The sequence below is a fragment of the Lemur catta genome, chromosome 6 (genome assembly GCF_020740605.2).
Source record: "Lemur catta isolate mLemCat1 chromosome 6, mLemCat1.pri, whole genome shotgun sequence".
Taxonomy (NCBI): Eukaryota; Metazoa; Chordata; class Mammalia; order Primates; family Lemuridae; genus Lemur; species Lemur catta.
In genome coordinates, this window is record NC_059133.1 from 24,906,313 (window position 1) to 24,924,911 (window position 18,599).

The window sequence follows — 18,599 nt, forward strand, 5'->3', positions numbered from 1 at the left end:
AAGGGGTAAAAGGGAAGTCAGCATGGAACTAGCAACTAACTGGTCCAGGGGCTGGGTTGTAGATTAAACTGTAAGAAGCTGAACATCATGAAAATGTGGATTGATGGAGGAGCCCATAATTTAAGAGCCAAGACTACTGTATGCACAAAATTGGTCTGTTAGCAGGCAAGGGCAGTTCTAGTGTTAGAAGTCTGTTGGAATATGTGTGTGTTGGAGGGGGTAATTTTCATTTTCTTTTTGTCCTGTATTCCTGGGAATATCAGTTCAAAGGGGCCAATCCTGAAAGCTTCAAATTTTCAATCTTGGAATGTCCCTCATATAAAAAATGATTTGGACCTGGGCAGAGGTGGGCTTCAAGGGTTCTGATCACTGTACCCACTCCTATACCTAACCCGTACCTGCAAGACTGAAATTTTCAGGAATAAGGAGGTAAAGGGCATCCTCCCACGTGAAATTTCATTATTACAAAAGTTACTAATAATGCCGATAACATGGATTAATAACTGGACAGACAAGTTAGAAACTGCATTGGATGGAGACCAGAACAAACTCTGTCTTAAGTCTGGTAAAATGAATGGCTAATTCATTCAGCAAACACTAAATAGCAGCCACTAAGAAATATCAAAGAATCACTTTCAGGAATGGTCAAGTACTAAAGAGTTATATCTGCTGGCTATCCAGGAAAACCTGCAAAACAAGATAAACTTTAAAAACAGCAATAATAGTGTCATGGGCTGAACTTTGTCCCCCCAAAATTCAGATGTTGAAGTCCTAACACCTCAAACCTCAGAATCTGACTGTATTTGGAGATAGAGTCTTTAAAGTAATAATTAAGCCCAAATAAGGCCATTAGGGTAGCCCTAATCCAATCTGACTAGTGTCCTTATAAAAGGAGATTAGGTCCCATGGAGAGACATCAGAGATGCACACGCACAGACAAAAGGACACATGAAGAAGCAGCAGCAAGAGGGTGGCCATCTGCAAGCCAAGGGAACAGGCTCAGAAGAAACCAAACCTGCCAACACCTTGATCTTGGACTTCCAGTCTCCAGAACTATGAGAAAATAAATTTCTATTTTTTAAGCCACCTACTCTGTGGTATTTTATTATGGCCCTGGCAAATTAATATAAATAGTTAAGGTGCCTACAGGTTAAGAGGAACATGAGGGGAGCAAATAAGGCCATCACAGATTCATTCATTCAGCCCACACTTACTGGCCCTAACAGGTATGTGGCAACGTGCTAGATTCTGAGGATATACGGATTAAAAACTAGGTTCTTGCCCTCAACAAACTCATAGTCTACTTGGGGACAAAATTCTAACATGGTATGTATGTGCCAAAACAGAAATACACCCCTGGTACTTTAGAAACACAGAAGAGAGTTGAAGGGATCATGCAAAGTTTCAAGAAAGAGATGATGTCTGCGATAAGTTCTTTAAAAAAAAAAAAAACCAAAAAACAAAACTTTCTTCTGATTATGTAATAATATACTCACTGGAGAATACATAAAAAACAAAAAAGAAAATAAATGCCATTGAGGAAGAGAAACTTTGATGTAAGATATGGGGAGTTTTATTTTGGCCATCTTGAGTTAAGGTACTGAGGACCAAAGTGGAACTATCGATCTGGGCTGGAGATAGAGGTTTAGAAACACTTGACATTGAGGTGATCATTGAGCCATGGGTGCTGATCGGCTCTGCCCAAGGAGGGTGGTACCAGCGAGAGTATAGGAAGGACATCACAGAGCTCCGGAGAGGACAAGCATTTAGGAGACACGCAGAGCAACAAGCTGAGAAGCAGAAGATGGAGAGGTGGGAGGAACAACATGACCAAGGAAGAGGCAACTGCAAGAATGAATGAGACAGCTGCCCCCAATGTCAAATCCTGCCAAGACAGCAAGCAGCCACCTGAAAAACATGCACAGACTTAACCAAAGGTCACTGATGCAAGGGGCAGAAGCCAAATGACGCAGCTTAAGCAGTGCGTCACCATGTTTGGATGGGAGAAGGACACTCATGAAAACCCAAGGAAATGAAAGCTGCCTGAGTCATCCTCAGGGATTGAAAAGGGGAAGAGTCAGATGACATCCAGGCAGTTAAAACAAAAAAGACAGGGTGGGAAGCCTCTTATTTTGTCCTTCAAATGCTCTGGGAGCTCTGGGAACAGAGAAAGGAAAAGCAAGAAAGAAAAATAGCATTTATTGATTACCTACTGGGTACCAGATAAGGTTAAAAATACTGCCTACAGTTAGTTACACAGCACTTTATGTTTTCAAAGATTCCTTGACATATTCTGTCATTTAATCTTAACGTCTACCACTGGAGGTAGGCAAGAGGCATCTCTTTTATACATAAAGCAATTAAAGTTTAGGGAAAAAAACAAAATAACCCACCTGACCTCACGCAGCAGAAAAAAGTAGAAGCAGGTCTTTATGCTAAGCCTAGAGCCCCATCTCCAAATGCTTACAGAGCATTTTAATAGAAAGAAATGCTGTGTGTGTGTGGCCCTAAGCTGGATTTCAGCTTCCTCATCTAAAAAATGGGAACAATAATAGTACCTATACCTCATGCTATTGATAAATGTACAGCAATTAAAGGGACTAGATCGCAGTAAGTGCTCAATAAATGTGAGTCACTATTATCTTAAATTCTCAAGCATAACCTGTACACCAACCCATTAAACCCATCCTCCTCCTGTGTACCCTATCCCAGTGGATTTGCATAGCTATCCAAACCAGAACTCTGTATGTCATCCTAGAATCCTCCTTTCTCCCCAGCCCTGGCAATATATCCTTCTAATCCAGTGCTTCTCAACCTTTTTCTCTTTACTACCTCCCTAAGAAGATTTTTTTAGACACTTTTCCCCTAACTGCACCTCCTCCTGTGAAATTTTAACACCACAGATCTACGTGTCTGTTTATATAACGTGGCTCTTTGGAAGATTACAAATCATTGCAATATCTAAGATATTTTTATATGCCCTCTCCCAACCCTCCCCAAATCAATTTTCACCCTTGGGGGCCATATCACCCCATCAAGAACGCAAGTTCTAATCCTCCTAAATCTCTCTCAATCCCATTCCCCTTCTCTCTGTTCTCAAGCCAACGCCTTGTCCTCACAGTTTTTCATCTGGATTACTCCGACAGCTTCCTACCTGGGCTCCTTGGCCCCTTTTCTGCCAGCTTCCCATCCATAGGCAACCAGAATGATCTTTCTCAGTGCAAGTCTGTTGTGTTAAGCCCCTTCTCAAAATTCATCAGTTGTGCTCATCATCTGTTGAGCCTTCACGTGGTGCTCAAGGCCTTCACTGAGCAGTCCTGTTCTTGAACCTCCAGCCTCAGCTGCCACCACCCCACCCTAAACTCACGGGGCACCAGGCACACACAACGTACAGCCACTGTCTCCATGCAGTGGCACTTTTGATCACCTCAGCCTAGAATGCCCTTCCCCTCGTGCCTTCCTAGCGAACTCCTACTCACCTTCAACATTAACTGAAAAGTGTATGTGCCCTCTTTAAAGCCTGCCCCAGTGCTGCCTTACCACGGGCCAAGGGGAGCAGTCACTGTCCCCCTCCCATCTCTCTCGGTCTTAACTCTTCGGTTCCATCTAATGATAACAACAAGCAACACTTACTACATGCCAGGCTCTGTCCTAAGCACTTTACCTGTATTACTCATGTATCTGGAGCACCTTCTGGGCAAGGATTATAGCTTATTAATTTCTGTACCTGTTTGACTCCTGGCACATAGAAGACATTCAGTAAATGCTTGCTGAAATGAAGCAGGAAGCTAAGTGTCAGAGTTTCTCGTGCTGTGCTTTTTTCACCGACTTCTACCACCTTCTACTTCCTACGGTGGTTTATGGTGTTTAACCAGGTAATAAGGAGTGAGGGGGAAGGGACAGGATTATTCTGCCAAAGATTTTAACCGTCTCTTTGAAATACACTCTATGACTTAATGAAAAAAGCCATGAGGAATGCACTTCCAAGTGTAAGGGGGAAAAAATCCACTCTACTACCCAGAACACCCACATATTTACAAATCTAGTCTACCTGAAGGATATAAATATATTTTCAAATGCCACTGGCAAAAGCTTACTCACCCACAGTCCCAACAGTTTGGGGAAAAAACAATGAAGAGAAAGGATTTAGAAACTTAAAAGCATACAAACAGACATTGAAAAAAATCAGGTTATGTAATAATCTAGTGAAACACTTTGAAATAGTATACTCATAAAAAGATAAACAAAATACTTTTAAACAGCAGAGTGAAAGACACTCTTCCTAGTTCCTTAAGAGTCACTTGGAGAAGGTCATTTAAGTCCAATGCTTCCCACCCCTGCCCTCTGCTAGCTGAAATAGCAACATGGCTTGATAATAATTTGAAAAGACTACTTCAAGTTGATTCAGAAGTTTGACTCTCTGAAGAAAAAATATATATATATTTTGTTAGACACACACACATATAATCTTCTAAATTTTCTTCTTTATTTGGCATCACATAAGAAATTTTAGATTTAAGCGTTAGTGTCAAGTAAATAATAACGTTCTAGAAATAACCGGAGTTTAGAAAAAAAGAGCTTATGAAACTGAATTTCCTACAGTAATGATGGGGTTCAGGACATAGTGGCCCGATGCACGGCACTTGGAATCTGAGAAAACAGCAGAAGCAGGGCGGGCATTCTCACCTTCCTCACATTCTTCTCCTCCAAAATATGTCATAAAACCTAGAAGGGATTTTCTGACCTTCCCTGAAAAGAGGTCATAAGACACTCAAGTCAGGAGTGCCTTCCCTCTGTCCATACTACCTCTATCGGGTAGTATGATGCCTCCAGCTTTGTTCTTTTCTTGCTCAAGATTGGTTTTGTTATTCAGGGCCTTTTGTGGTTCCATATGAATTTTAGAATTGTTTTTCTATTTCTGTGAAAAATATCACTGGAATTTTGATAGTGATTGCACTGAATCTGTAGATTGCTTTGGGTAGTACAGACATTCTAACAATATTAATTCTTCCAATCCACAAACACGGAGTTTCTTTCCATTTATTTGTATCTTCTTCAGTGTCTTTCATCAGTGTTTTATACTTTTCAGTGTATGGTTTTTCACCTCTTTGGGTTTTGTAGCTATTGAAAATGGGATTGTTTCCTTGATTTCTTTTTCAAATATTAATAGTTTTTTCTTAGCGTATAGAAACATTACTGACTTTTATTAATTTTGTATCCTATAACTTTACTGAAATTATTAGTTTTCACAATTTTTTGGTGGAGTCTTTACAGTTTCCTATATATAAGATCATGTTGTCTACAAGCAAAGACAATTTAACTACTTCCTTTCCAATCTAGATACTTTTTTTTTTATCTTTCTCTTGCCTAATACCTCTGGCTAGACCTTCCAGTAATATGCTGAATAAGAGTGGTGAGAGTGGGCATCCTTATCTTGTTCCCGATCTTAGAGGAAAAGCTTTCAGCTTTCCAACACTGAGTATGATGTTAGCTGCGGGTTTGTTAAAATGTTATTTGTAAAAACAACCTTTACTGTGTTGAGGTACATTCCTTCTATACCTAATTTGTTGAGAGTTTTTATAAGGAGAGGATGTTGAATTTTGTCAAATGCTTTTCCTGCACCTATTGAGATAATCATATGGTTTTCATCCATCATTGGTTAATGTGCTGTGTCATATTTATTGATTTGTGGATGTTGAATCATCCTTGTTTCCCTATGATCATGATGAATGATCCTTTTAATGTGCTGTTAACTTCAGTTTATTTTATGTATCCCTTTATAAATTGCTGTATCTATTTTTTAATAGTTTTAACCTTCATACTAAATATATAAGTGATTTACACACACTGATTACAGTATTAGAGTATTCTGAATTGTGGACTTACTTTTACCAGTAAGTTTTATACTTTCATATATTCTCATGTTATCAATTAGTGCCTTTTCTTCCCACTTGAAGAACTCACTTTGGCATTTCTTATAAGACAGGTGTGGTGGTGATGAACTCCTTCAGCTTTTGTTTGTCTGGGAAAATCTTTATCTCACTCTCCTTCATTTCTGAAGGGATAGCCTTGCCAGGTATAGTATTCCTTGTTGGCAGTTTTTCCATCAGTATTTTGAATATATCATCCCACTCCCTCCTAGCCTCTAAGGTTTCTGCTGAGAAATCCACGGCTAGCCTTATTGGAACTCCCTTATATGTTATTTGCTTCTTTTCTCTTACTGCTTTCAGGATCCTCTCTTTGACTTTGATTTTTGACAATTTCATTATAATATGTCTTAATGTATGTAGTTTGTTTGGATTAAATCTGATTGGAAACCTTTGACCTTCCTGTACCTAAATATTTATATCTTTCTCTAGATTTTGAAAGTTTTCTGCTACTTTGTCTCTCTCTTCTTTCTCAAGTCCTATTACTCAAATATTTGCCCTTTTGATGTTGCCCTATACATCTTATAAGCTCCTTATACATCTCCAATCCTTTTCATTCTTTTTTCTCCTCCAACTGTATATTTTAAATAACCTGTCTTCAATTTCACAGATTCTTTCTTCTGCTTGATAAATTCTACAGTTAACATTCTCTATTGCAGCTTTCATTTCATTCACTATATTTCAGCTTCATAATTTGTGGGGTTTGGGGGGGTTGGTATAATTTAAATCTCTGTTAAATTTTCTATTTTGGTCATTTATTATTTTCCTGATTTCATTAAATTATTTCTCTATATTTTCCTGAAGTTCACTACCAGGTAGGCTGCTCTTACAGACCAGCTCCTGTGGCAGTCAATTCATCTCCAATGAGATCTGAATCTCAGCCCTGGAAGTGGGGAGGCACCTCTTCCAAGTTCTTAGTGACTATACCCTGTTCTATCCTTCAACCCCAGAAAAAGTAGCTTCTGCCATTTGCTATTCCTGTATTACTTATAGACCTCTTTTACCCCTTTAGTAGTTAACCATGGTTAACTTTTTACTAGTTAAAAGTTCTTTATATTAAATTTTCCTTGTTCAAATTACTGTGTGGTTTCTGTCTACTGAATGTATCTTGACTGGTACATGAGGGAATAAATGGGTTCAAACAAATATGAAAGGCCTAAAAAGGCATATTTGCCCACAGCACCATCACACAAATGATAATAACAAAGAGATCAAAGAAATTGATAGGGAAAAGATAAGTTTAAAGGCTAAACAAAAATTTCCATGTCAATCTCATTCAAAATTTTTATCACATTTTGTCTAACCACATTTCTTAGAAAACATCTTTTATCTTCTTTGGAACTTTTTAAAAAATCTCCTATTTGGTAAACTATTAAAAAAGAGACTGACATACACACAATGAAAATGTTAGCTACATGTGAGACCTAAGGCAAGAAAGAGTCAGAAAATAGAGAAGCTGTTGCTAGCCCAAGTCAGGTCATCTAAGCCATGTGACTCCAGTCAGAACGAAGAACTGGTATTAGAGATACAGACACAACAGCCTAGTGATTAGAGGCATGGACTGTGAGCCAGACTGTCAGTGTTCAAATCTCAGCTCTACTATGACAAGTTGTGTGACCTTCGGCAATTTATCTAACACCTTAATCTCCTCATCTGTAAAACACAAATGATAACAGTAGTACCTACTTCAAAGGACTATTATGAGGATAAAGTGAGTTTATGTATCTAAAGCTCTTAAACTAGTACCCAATCTAAATTTTCTTTCTAACTTCCTCTCTACATTGACATTCTCAATCCACTTATTTCCCCAATATATTCTGATTTGAAAAGATTTAGGGAGACCTATCCTGCTCCAAAAACTGCTCTCCTGTGCCTTCTCTACCACCTTTTGCCCTCAACCTCGGCCTTACCATCTTAAGAAGATGTAGAACATCCTCCTTCCTTAAAGGACTATCATTTGTTTCCAGACCCACGGATGTGAGACCTATTCAATCCAAAAAGAATGGGGATGATAAAGTGGGCATCTCTTGCTTCAATCAGCTTTCCTGTCTGCCTTGTGGAACTGCCTTTCTCCACGCCAGGTGGTTCTGGTGTCCTAAGGAAAGGGCTTGTGACCCAAGCTCAGCCAATAGTCTTTGAATCTTGAGGGAAGGCACAGTGGAAGAACTTGATTGGAGATGGTCAACCAGTGGTCTGAGAGCCCCCTGTGTCGACTCAAGTGCTGCCCTTACTGAGCCCTAGAAGTTTAGCCTATTCCTTCAAAGTTGTGAACTATTCAGTATGCCTCAGAGAAATTCCTATTATTGTTTATGTTGGCATGAAGTCCTGCTTAAGCCAAAGAGCCCGTACACATGCTGTTAGAGTTGCTTATATCCCTTCATTTATTCATCTGTAGAGTATGGGTCTCTAAGATCCCTTCCAACTGTAACTTTCTACAGTTCTAGCAACAGGACAAGATATGCTCTACCTGAACTATAATTCCCCATAAAAACTTCACCATTATCACTCAGCATCCATATAGGTTATCAATAAATGGTAGAACAGAGATGTTTTAAGAGCCTTGTATTTAGGTTATAAAACCACAAGCCTCTCATTTGCCACTTACTACATCTCAGCAGTGTTATTTTGGTAACAGTGTTGCCACCATCTCTGCTATGGTGCTGAATGTAATAGCATAAATAGAACATGAACATTTCCAGGAATTGTCAACTTGGCACTTCCTACAAGGAGTTAAGGTTTCTTTTATAACATTAACAAAATAAAGCCTAGGACTGAAACCTGCCCAAATCTTCTTCTAGAAGTTACATTTCCTTTGCAATTCAAATGTACTGTTTGGAAAAGCACAACACACTTTTGTTTTTTTTAATCTGAGGGAAATGCCCTCCAAAGAATTACATATATACACATATTTTTTCATATTCCTTACTGCCCAAACTGAGGAACAAGTATAAACACAGCCACCTATTAAAATTAAGTAAAGCAAACATTCCTGTAGCTAGCTACAAAAGCAGGCTACAAGTTTGAACTATACCCATAAAACGAGAATGCTTCCTTGCTAAGCATTTGGTTAAACTTTGAAGTTACACCACCAGAAAAGCTGGTTATTGGAACTGACATCTTTAGATAGCATGATTTAAGAGCTGCAGAAGTGGGACCTGACACCAGCATCAGGGGAGCCAACACACTGACTATCTCCTGATTATAGCCCAAAAGATTTAGTTTTCTTTCACTCTCAAGGTAGCAAGTGGGATTGGGAGAAACCCAGGAGATCTGTTCCTTGACCCCCATATGGTCTTCCATTAGACCCTAACCCCGACCCCCCCACACACACACCAAATGAGAGATGGTGAAGAGAGAGGTAACAACCAGGAATTAGCCTTAGGACAATAGGCAGGAAAGAGAAAGGCAGAAAAGCCCCTCAGGCTGGTGTCTGGGAGAGATTGGAGGAGAGAGGTTCTGGAAGAAGAGTGAGGGCTGGTAATGATGGGCTCTGGAGCAGCCACAGGTTATCAGAATGGGGGGGTGGGGGGAAAAAAGTGAATTTTTGAGAAAGTGTTTTTATAAGATACAAATTAGCAGGCTTTGAAGTCAAAGTGTCTGGATTACAAATTTGACGCTACTATGTTGAGTGACCTTGAGCAAGTTACCCAACATCACTGTGCCTACGGGCTCTCATCTGTGCAATAAGGGTAATAATAACACCTGCCTCATCAAGGTATTGTCAGGATTAAATAAATTAATAAATGCAAAGGACTCAGAGCAGTACCTGACAAACAGTAAGCTTCTAATAATTATTATGATTATTATCTTACTGATACTATTCTAAGTTCTTTGTGAGACACAGAAAAGACTGAAATGCATTTTTAATTACAAACAAAAAGCATGGACAGACAGCCTGTCTGATCACCCCATGAAAAGACACACTAGCCCAGTCCCACTATTTCCAACTGACTATTTGTCTCTCTCCTTCTCCCTTCCACCCTCAAGCCATCTTCAGCTCCCTTTCTATCTGAGAGCAGCATCCAACTCATTCTTCACTGGCAGGTTCCGTCTCCATTTGGACACAGCTTGATCTACAGAGCAGAAAGCATTGTGGGTGGTTTGTGATTACTGTACCAAACAATGTGAATAGGCAATGAAAATAATTCTCCAAATTCAATTTCACCAGCAATTTAAAACCCTCCAATTTCGTTCTTATGGATATCTAGCTGATATATCCCCATAGAGCTCTAATGGATTTTCATGTTGATAGTAGAATCACACCTGTATGAAGTCTGAGATTCTGGAACATTCTTGAGCAACAATGTTCAAGAAATTCAAGGAATGAAAACATCTGTGAACAAATATCCTTCTATACCTCCGTTCCTACCACCCTTCCACCTGCTCTGACCTAAACATAGGAACAACTCGGCAAGCAAGGGCACAGGTTTGGGAGGCCCATACTTGGGGAGGAATAAGTGAGAAAGGAGGCATGCACCTAACCAGCTGGTCAGATCTCAAAGTTCTCAACCCTGGCTGCAATTTAAAATAACGTAGTGAGGCATTCATGCACGTGCCTGATTGTATGCATGTGCATGTGTGTCTTTAATACCATTGCTCAGACCCCACCTCCAGAGATTTTCTAATGGATTGACCTGGGGTAGAGCCTGGGTATCAGTAGGTTTTGAGACCCAGGTGATTCCAGTGCACAGCCAGGGCTAAGAAACACTGAGCTAAATCAACCCTGATGGTCAATAGGTTGATTGACGTAGCCAAATGGTCCATAGGTTCACAGGAGGAAGAAAAAAGGTCACAGTTGGAATTCTATGTGAAAAGAACATCAAATCCATTTCTAAAAGTGAAATGGAGGTATCCCTGCTGAGGCAAGACCTGTCACCTGGTTTGCTATTCCTAGAAAGAGCTGCAATTAGCTGCCAACAAATGCATTATTTCCCCAGTCCCATAAATACCCAATAAAATTATTCCACTTTTCCTTTACATCAGCCTTGCAGAAGCAGGGAGAAAAGAAATCTTCCAATAAAATGCAATACTGAACTATCATAATTTCCTTTTAAATGGTTAAAATTAACATTAATAGAAATAAAATATTTTGGTAAAATCTCATCCAAGTATACCTTTAAAAGCCCTTGAAAATGTTCCTCTTAAAATGAAAAAAAAAATGCATTAGTGTAATAAAGAAAAAAAGCCTCTTTCAATTATTAACACTACAGTGTAATGCAATTCCATTTCAAACCCAGTAGGGAGCCAAGATTGCGCAGCAGAAAACATCCTAAATCAAGAGTCGGGAGGCCTGGATTCCAGTCCCAGCAATAAATTACGTTAACTAGCTATGTGATCGCAGGCAAGTTGACTTAATCTCCCCTAGGCCTCTGTTTTCTCAAAAATTAGATAAATTCCATAATACCAGGAGAGGGCTCCATCTTGCTGACTTTTTTTCACTAGCAGAGAAATGTGTTTTAAATTTGGAAAACTTATAAATTTAGTAATTCTCATAAATTTAACCAATTCCTGTTACTGTGCATAAACTGAATGAGCAAAACTGTGAAGCTGAGGATGGGCGCAGTGGTTCATGCCTCTAATCCCAGCACTTTGGGAGGCCAAGGTGGGAGGATGGCTTGAAGCCAGGCATTTGAGACCAGCCTGGGCAACATAGCAAGATCCTGTCTCTACAAAAGAAGAATTTAAAAATTAGCTCGGCATGGTGGCTCACACCTATAGTCCCAGCTATGCCAGAGGATCCCTTGAGCCCAGGAGTTCAAGTTTGCAGTGAGCTGTGATTGCATCATTGTACTCCAGTCTGAGCAACAAAACGGGACACTGTCTCTCAAAGAAAAAAAACTCTATCTTAACTAGAACTGGAAGCTTCCTTCCTTAACTATGCCAGCCAGGCAACATTTCCTCCACTAAACTCCTATTTCTCTTTTTAAATGAAAAAATATATGATGAAAAGTATCTTAACACTTTTGTCGCATCTTCATACTGTCATTATTTTCTTAGTATTTTTCTTTATGTTGACTCACTTTTGCTTAAATAAAAGTAATCGTTTTTTCCTAAATAATTTGGAATACTTTAATCTTATTTCCATTCAATATTCCTATATAACTTTTCTCCTTTTATTTTTGACACCTAATAATTGTGCATATTTATGTCATACAGAGTGATATATCGATACATGTATACAATATGTAATGATCAAATCGGTAATTCGCATATCCATCACCACAAATATTTATCATTTCTTTGTGTTGGGAACATTCAAAATCCTCTCTTCTAGCTTTTTGAAAATACACAATAAATTATTGTTAACCATATTCACCCTAGAGACCTAAGCAACACTAGAACTAGATATTCCTCCTATCTAGCTATAATTTTATATCCATTAACCAATCTCTCCCCTATCCTCCCCTCCACCTACCCTTTCTAGCCTCTAAAAACCACTATTTTACTCTGTAAAAGTACTGTATTTTTAAAAGTAACTTCATAAATATTATAGAAAAGTTTCCCTTGACATAAATGGAAGGAATGCATTAAATTGATACCAAAAAAAAAAAAAAAAAACAATACAACTAAATTCTAGCTAAATACTGCGGGCCACAGAAGGCTTTAAGCATGAGGACCTCCTATGTTTCTTATCAGGACTGAAATGGAAATAAAAAAGGAAATAACTTTTTCATCACGTGATTCAATATTATTTAATCCTATGCCCACATATTATCTAAAACCACTGTAAGAGCCACCCAAGATCACGGCTCCACATTTTGGGATGCTCAACAACAAACAGCATCAGCTGAGCCCATGCTACAGTGTCACCTGTGGCTGCCACTTGAATTCCTGTATACTTGTGGTCCCCTGTACCTGAAACGCTTTCCCCCCACATCCACCCTGCCACTGAGTTCAGGCCTCTGCTCAGTGTCCCCTCGTCAGAGCTTTCTCTGACCACCCTCCCCACCACACATGCTGTTTTCCTTCTTAGCACTCATCACCACCAGATATGTTATTTATTCATTTGCTCATTACCTGTCCCCACCCTTGACCCTGCCCCCCATAGAATACAATGAGCCCCATGAGAGCAGGGTCTCAGTTCTGTTCACTGCTATAGCCCCAGCACCTAATGTTTAGCACATGGTCAATACTCAGTAAATATTTGTCAGATGAACAAGAGAATGTCCTCAGCTGGTATCTGGAGATCCCCCATATGTCTTTCCATACCCAGTGCCTGGCCTTTAGTTGGTCCTCAGGAGGTAAGATAATCAGGCTGAGACGCACAGAAATCTGGTCTCTCTGTAGATGCTCCCCTTACCAGAGGGAGGAGTCTTGCTATGGATGCTGACCCATTGTTCTCTTGTTAGTACACAGGATGCCACAAGGCAAACATGACTCAGCCACAGTGGAAGTGCCTAGGTAAACTGAAATCGACACTGAACTTACCATATGCAGAGTAGGGCCAATGACACGGCATGATGAGAGGAGCCTCTGGAAAGAATACCAAGCTAGAACTCTCTCTAATAAACCTATTCCAGTATCTAAAATTTCTGCCATCAGAGCTCAGTAACTTCAGGCATCCAAATACACATCTCAGAGTCAGAGTATACGTCAGGAGAGTGGCTGACGTAGCTTGGCACAGTCACTCAAGGCCTGCTCCACAAGGGACAGGCTGAGCACTGGAGCCCATGGCTAGTGGGGACACAGATCAGTCAGCCCTGCGTACTGCTCCAGTGAGGGCAGCCAGGGAGTGCAGGACACAGGGTCCATGGGGGGGACCGTCTAAGCTCAGGCAAGGTTGAAGCAAGCGGCAGCCTTGGGACAGCCACTCCAACGGGCTCAAGAGTTGAGGCATCCGATGCTAACGCAGGACACTTAGCTGTGTTCCCAGAGCTGTCTGTGCTTCATTCTTGCCAGTGGCTAAGAATACATAAAGCAGGAGTCAAACCAAGAGAAGAAAGAGAAACAAACAAACTCCTGAGCCTAAAGGAAGACTGGGGCGCAAGACCGTGTTACCAGGTAGATTGCTAAATGAGAATCATGACACAAACCCAGTCCCACAGCCAGGGCCAACAAAGTGGAACAGGGAGTCCTGTGGCCCAGGGCTCATGCCCACCATGCCTCAGGCTAAGTCCCACCACCTTTCCAGATTCAGATTAGCTCAAGCACCGGACGGAACTCATGGGTACAGACAGGGCCCCCAAACACTGGGAAACCAGGCAGGCAGGCAGGCTGCCTTCACCCAGATGCAGCACTGTCCTCATCTCCTAATGACCTGACCGGAGCCCAGAGAAGATTTCCAGCTGATCTAATGTCTAGTATGTGACCTTGGCCAGAAAGAGACATACTGTGAAGTGTTCCTTCCACGGTGCCAAAGTGGATTAAGTCATTTTGTCGCCAGAATTACTCTTTTAAAAGGTAAGAGTTCTTACAGGGTGAGAAGAACACAAAACCAATTATCCATTAATATCTCATACTTATTTTTTTCAACAGAAATTGGGAGACCAGTCATCTAGGCAGATGGGGGTGGAGTTTAGAAGAGTAGAGAAGAAAAAGATACAACTCGATTCTTCTCTAAAAAATGACGTCCAGCACACAAATAAAAAGCAACTAACTAAGATCAATCACAAAAATAAAGTCTCTGAGACAGCTCAAAATATACAAGTGAAACAAAAAATTAAACAAATAGAAGGGAAACCAAGAATCTCTGAGAAGATCAAAACAAGAAAACTTTAATAAAATAAAATCAGTTCATTCTTGGAGAAGGATCAATCTCTTGGCTAAAGAAAAGGCCATTCCTTCCCATTTGTTCTCAAGGCCTCCCAAGAGAAGACCACCAAATCCACACAAATTAATTAATAAGTATAACTAAAATAAGTAAAAGGTAAGCAGAGGTTAATGTATACACATACATACATAAGCACCATATTTTCTTACAGTATAGTTCCTCAAAACTCAAAGATGCCTTTTACAAAAATTTAAGTGGACTATTTTAAAGCTTACTAAAATTACTCTATTACAATGTCAGGGTCCTAGGAAATAGGCTCTGGATTTATTTGCTTTTATACAGAGACATTAAATTGGAAGGCATTGGAAGGGATTTCAACTCTGATACTAGTCTCAGGATTCAAAAAAAAAAAATCTAGGTTTCTAATTCATTAAATCCCAATTTAATTTTAGAGTTAAAATATTGCCATCAAATTAATTACTTTAAGCCTTTAAAAATATTTTAAGGTCTCAAACAAGAGAAGGCTGTTGTTAACTATAAACTTGAAAATATTTCATTTCTTCCATCCTTTCTCTCTGGCACACATCAAAAACATCTATGTATATAAACCACTAGAACTTATGGTATACTGGATTTTCAATAACATTCAGATTTTAAAAGTGAATCTTATGAGACAGAAAACTGTGTAGTGATGAAGTGAATAAACCCCAAATTCAGAGCTTATCCATGAGTAGGGCTGGGAATGCAACAGGAGTGAGGAGGAACACCCAGATAGTCCCAAAGGCAACTGTAATATTATTGTTCCTAAACTAGGCGATGGGGAGATGGGTGTTTGTTGTACCATTATTTTCTATACCTTATATTTTGTAATATCATTTAAAATAGTCAATATTTAATAGAAACAAGTATTTCTAAAATGAATTTATGTCATTGTCATTGTGGAAGGTATATAGAGACATTGGTAAATCAAATTCCCACTTCTGAATGTTTTCTCCAGTGGCAGTGTTGCTCCATAAAAAATGAAACAAGAGTACTATATTTAATTTGTTCCAGAGCCAATCTTCTATAGAATTAACAAATCTTGAAAAAAAACTTATTTTTCTAAACTTCTACATAGACATGCTCAATTTTTTCCCACCATATACTGCTTCATTCTGCTTTGCTTCTATAAAAAACTTTTTCGGGTACAATGCACACTAAGTGACTGAAGGGCACACTTATAACTTCGACTCAAATTGTACAAAAGCAAATTATGTAACCAAAACGTATGTACCCCGGTAAAATTCTGAAATAATAAAAAAAAAAAACTATCTTTCCCCTGGCTTCTCTATAACTTTCCTCATTTGATGAAAACGCTGTAATTCTTTCTTGCTGTCTGAATGATTCTGAAGAAATGAAAATGGGGTTACACCTCTGAGTGACGTACAACACTACTTACATCACCCAAAATGATCATAAAATTAAATATTTGGATAGCGAAAGGCTTTCAGTTTGCCTGTTTTGTTGTTTCTAACTATGCATTACCAGGGGGAACCTCTAAGTCAAATGCCAGGAAAACACCAATAATTCTTTAACATTTCCCCAATTCTCTGTTATCTATTCTGCTTTCCATAAAGTGGTAGAAATATCTTTCATATGCTTTGTTCAGACATGTGGAGTATTTAATTTTGTAAGGACAATCCAAGCTAAGAATTCTAGTGATCCTCAAAGCCAGCTAGTTTCAATATTTCAAAAAGCCCAAAACATACATTTACCTGTAATTTGGCCATGCTAAGAGTGAAAATATTTTTTCTTTTGCTACTGGAATTTTACTAGGTCTTCCTAAGTTAAATGGCTATCTCATGTTGATCAGATATTCAGAAATATGTCATTAATAAAAATAGAAGAATTAATCATGATTACTTAATACATGTAGTCTGAAAAATCAAACAAAATATGAGGTCCCTGGAGCAAAAATAACAGAAGTGGTCTTTTACTATTGGGGTGTGTGTGTGTGTATATCTATACATATATATATATATATTTTTTTTTTTATTTCAGAACCAGTGATGCTGTTATTTAGAAAACAGCAACGACAGTTGCTGTCCTGGCCCCACTGACTTGGAGTAGTTTTATCACTGCTGTCAGAAACCCCAAAGAACGTTGATTCCCTAACTCAGTTAAACATTTGCAGGTCAACTTTCAATTATCTTTTTTTTTTGCCAGTTCAATTCTGTTCCTCAATCTTTGCAAAATGTAGAAGTCATGGGAGGTGTTAAGAGGGAACAAGTGTTTCATATCACATCTTCTTCCCACTACAAGCTAGGCTAATAGCACCGGAACTGTTTCTCTCTTCTACTGTTTCTAATTCTCCTTAAAATCAAAATGGGACCCTCCCCCGAACTACTGCCCATGTAAAAGTAAATATTTCAGGTGTCTGAACAAAGCCAAATTGAAAGGAACACTTTAAACCAATAACCTTTAAAAACAAACTAAGTCAGCCTTCAAAATAATCCCCTTTGGCCACGTAGAACAGCCCAGGGACAGGTGCAGAGCATGCCTTCCTAGAGGCTGTCTGCTCCTCCGTGAATCTGACCTTTTCCAGCTGGTAGCTCTGGCACCTCACAAATCAGTTGTCAGTAGGCTGAATGCCTGCTTTCCCATCTGCACTTTCCAAATGGCTCGTGATGCCAAGGGCTGAGATATGACCTGGCTCTCTGATGAGAACATGCCTCCCAAGTGACATGCCAAGTTTCCCTGGAAGCCTTGCTAAATGTATTCTCTGAGCTCCCTCCTCAACCTCCCAGTCATGGTTCATTCTTCCTTCCTTCCTTCCACTTCCTAATGCCACCTGCTCATCCTGTTTCTCCAACACCATGTCCCTTCAGTCCAAACTCCTTACTCGCTTTCATCAACCACTGACCCCTACCCTGCCTTAAATACCAAATTCAAATCCAAAAGGCATAGTTCCAACATTTTAAAGCTGGTCTGAAGTGTTCTTTTTGAGGCCTACCTGCAGGCAGCTCTGTGATGACTTTTTCCCTTGCCTTCTCCAGCTTCTCCCTTACCCAGGGAAATTCCTGGAGGGAATCTAGGAATGTGTCAAATGCTTTGGGACCCCTGGAAGGTAGGATATCCAGCAGCAACATTGTTTTCCGGAGGCCTGTGGCTTGAGCTTGGATTTCTTGAACATGGTTTTCCGTCAAGATTCCTTCCTGGTAAAGGTACTGAAGAACCAGTCCCTCTACCAAAACCTCTGCACCCAGCTCCAGGCGAAGTGAGCGAAGCACTTGTCTGTCTCTGGAGTCCATTTCTCCCTGGAAAGAGACACAATCACAGCTCCGATTACAGGGTTGCTGACGTGACCCTAAAGATAGTGTCATTGCAATGTAAGCTCCTTAAGGTCAGGCACATCTTCAAACCTTAGCAGAGTGCCAGGCCACAGTGTTTAATACATGGTTGTTAAGCCAAGCCAAGTTCATCTCGAATGTTTCTGAACGTAATGAACAACACTGAAGATGAATCATCTTTTCTGTTTTTGCTTTTCACACACTGGAGTCCTACCTCAATTCCTTGTTCAGTAAAGAGATGTGGAGCGGAGGAAGAGCGGGTCAGAGACCCTGCTTAAAAAGTATTTTTTTTAATTTGAGGATAACAGAATAGCATTAAATTTTATTATAACATGTTGGAGAAGAAACAGTGGTTTAATTTCAACACTGTCTTCATCAGCGCTACCCCATACCACCACTGCAGAAACTGCTAACGGAGAGGTTTTGACCATGAACATCTGCAGAACCTGATGAGCAACAGGAATGGGGGGCAGAAACCAGCAGGTACTGAGTTTAAAGATCCTTTTCACTAAAAGAAAACCATCACCTTCAAGAAAAATCTTAAGTGTTTGTACCTAGTCTACAATAAACCTTATACAATATACAGACAGACTCCATTCCTTCCCACCAAGAATTCGGAATCTCCATCACAAC

The 18,599-nt window shown here is 39.6% G+C and overlaps 1 protein-coding gene across 2 annotated transcripts in view; it reads right to left on the reverse strand.

The window, feature by feature from the left end:
• CRADD (CASP2 and RIPK1 domain containing adaptor with death domain) overlaps positions 1–18,599 on the reverse strand; it is a 140,192-nt gene that overhangs the window by 120,874 nt on the left and 719 nt on the right. For both annotated transcript variants that reach the window (XM_045553237.1, XM_045553238.1), the window contains exon 2: positions 17,630–17,933. In XM_045553237.1, coding sequence (XP_045409193.1) covers positions 17,630–17,927 — 298 coding nt within the window. In that variant the 5' untranslated portion in view covers positions 17,928–17,933. The remainder of the gene's footprint in view (positions 1–17,629; positions 17,934–18,599) is intronic.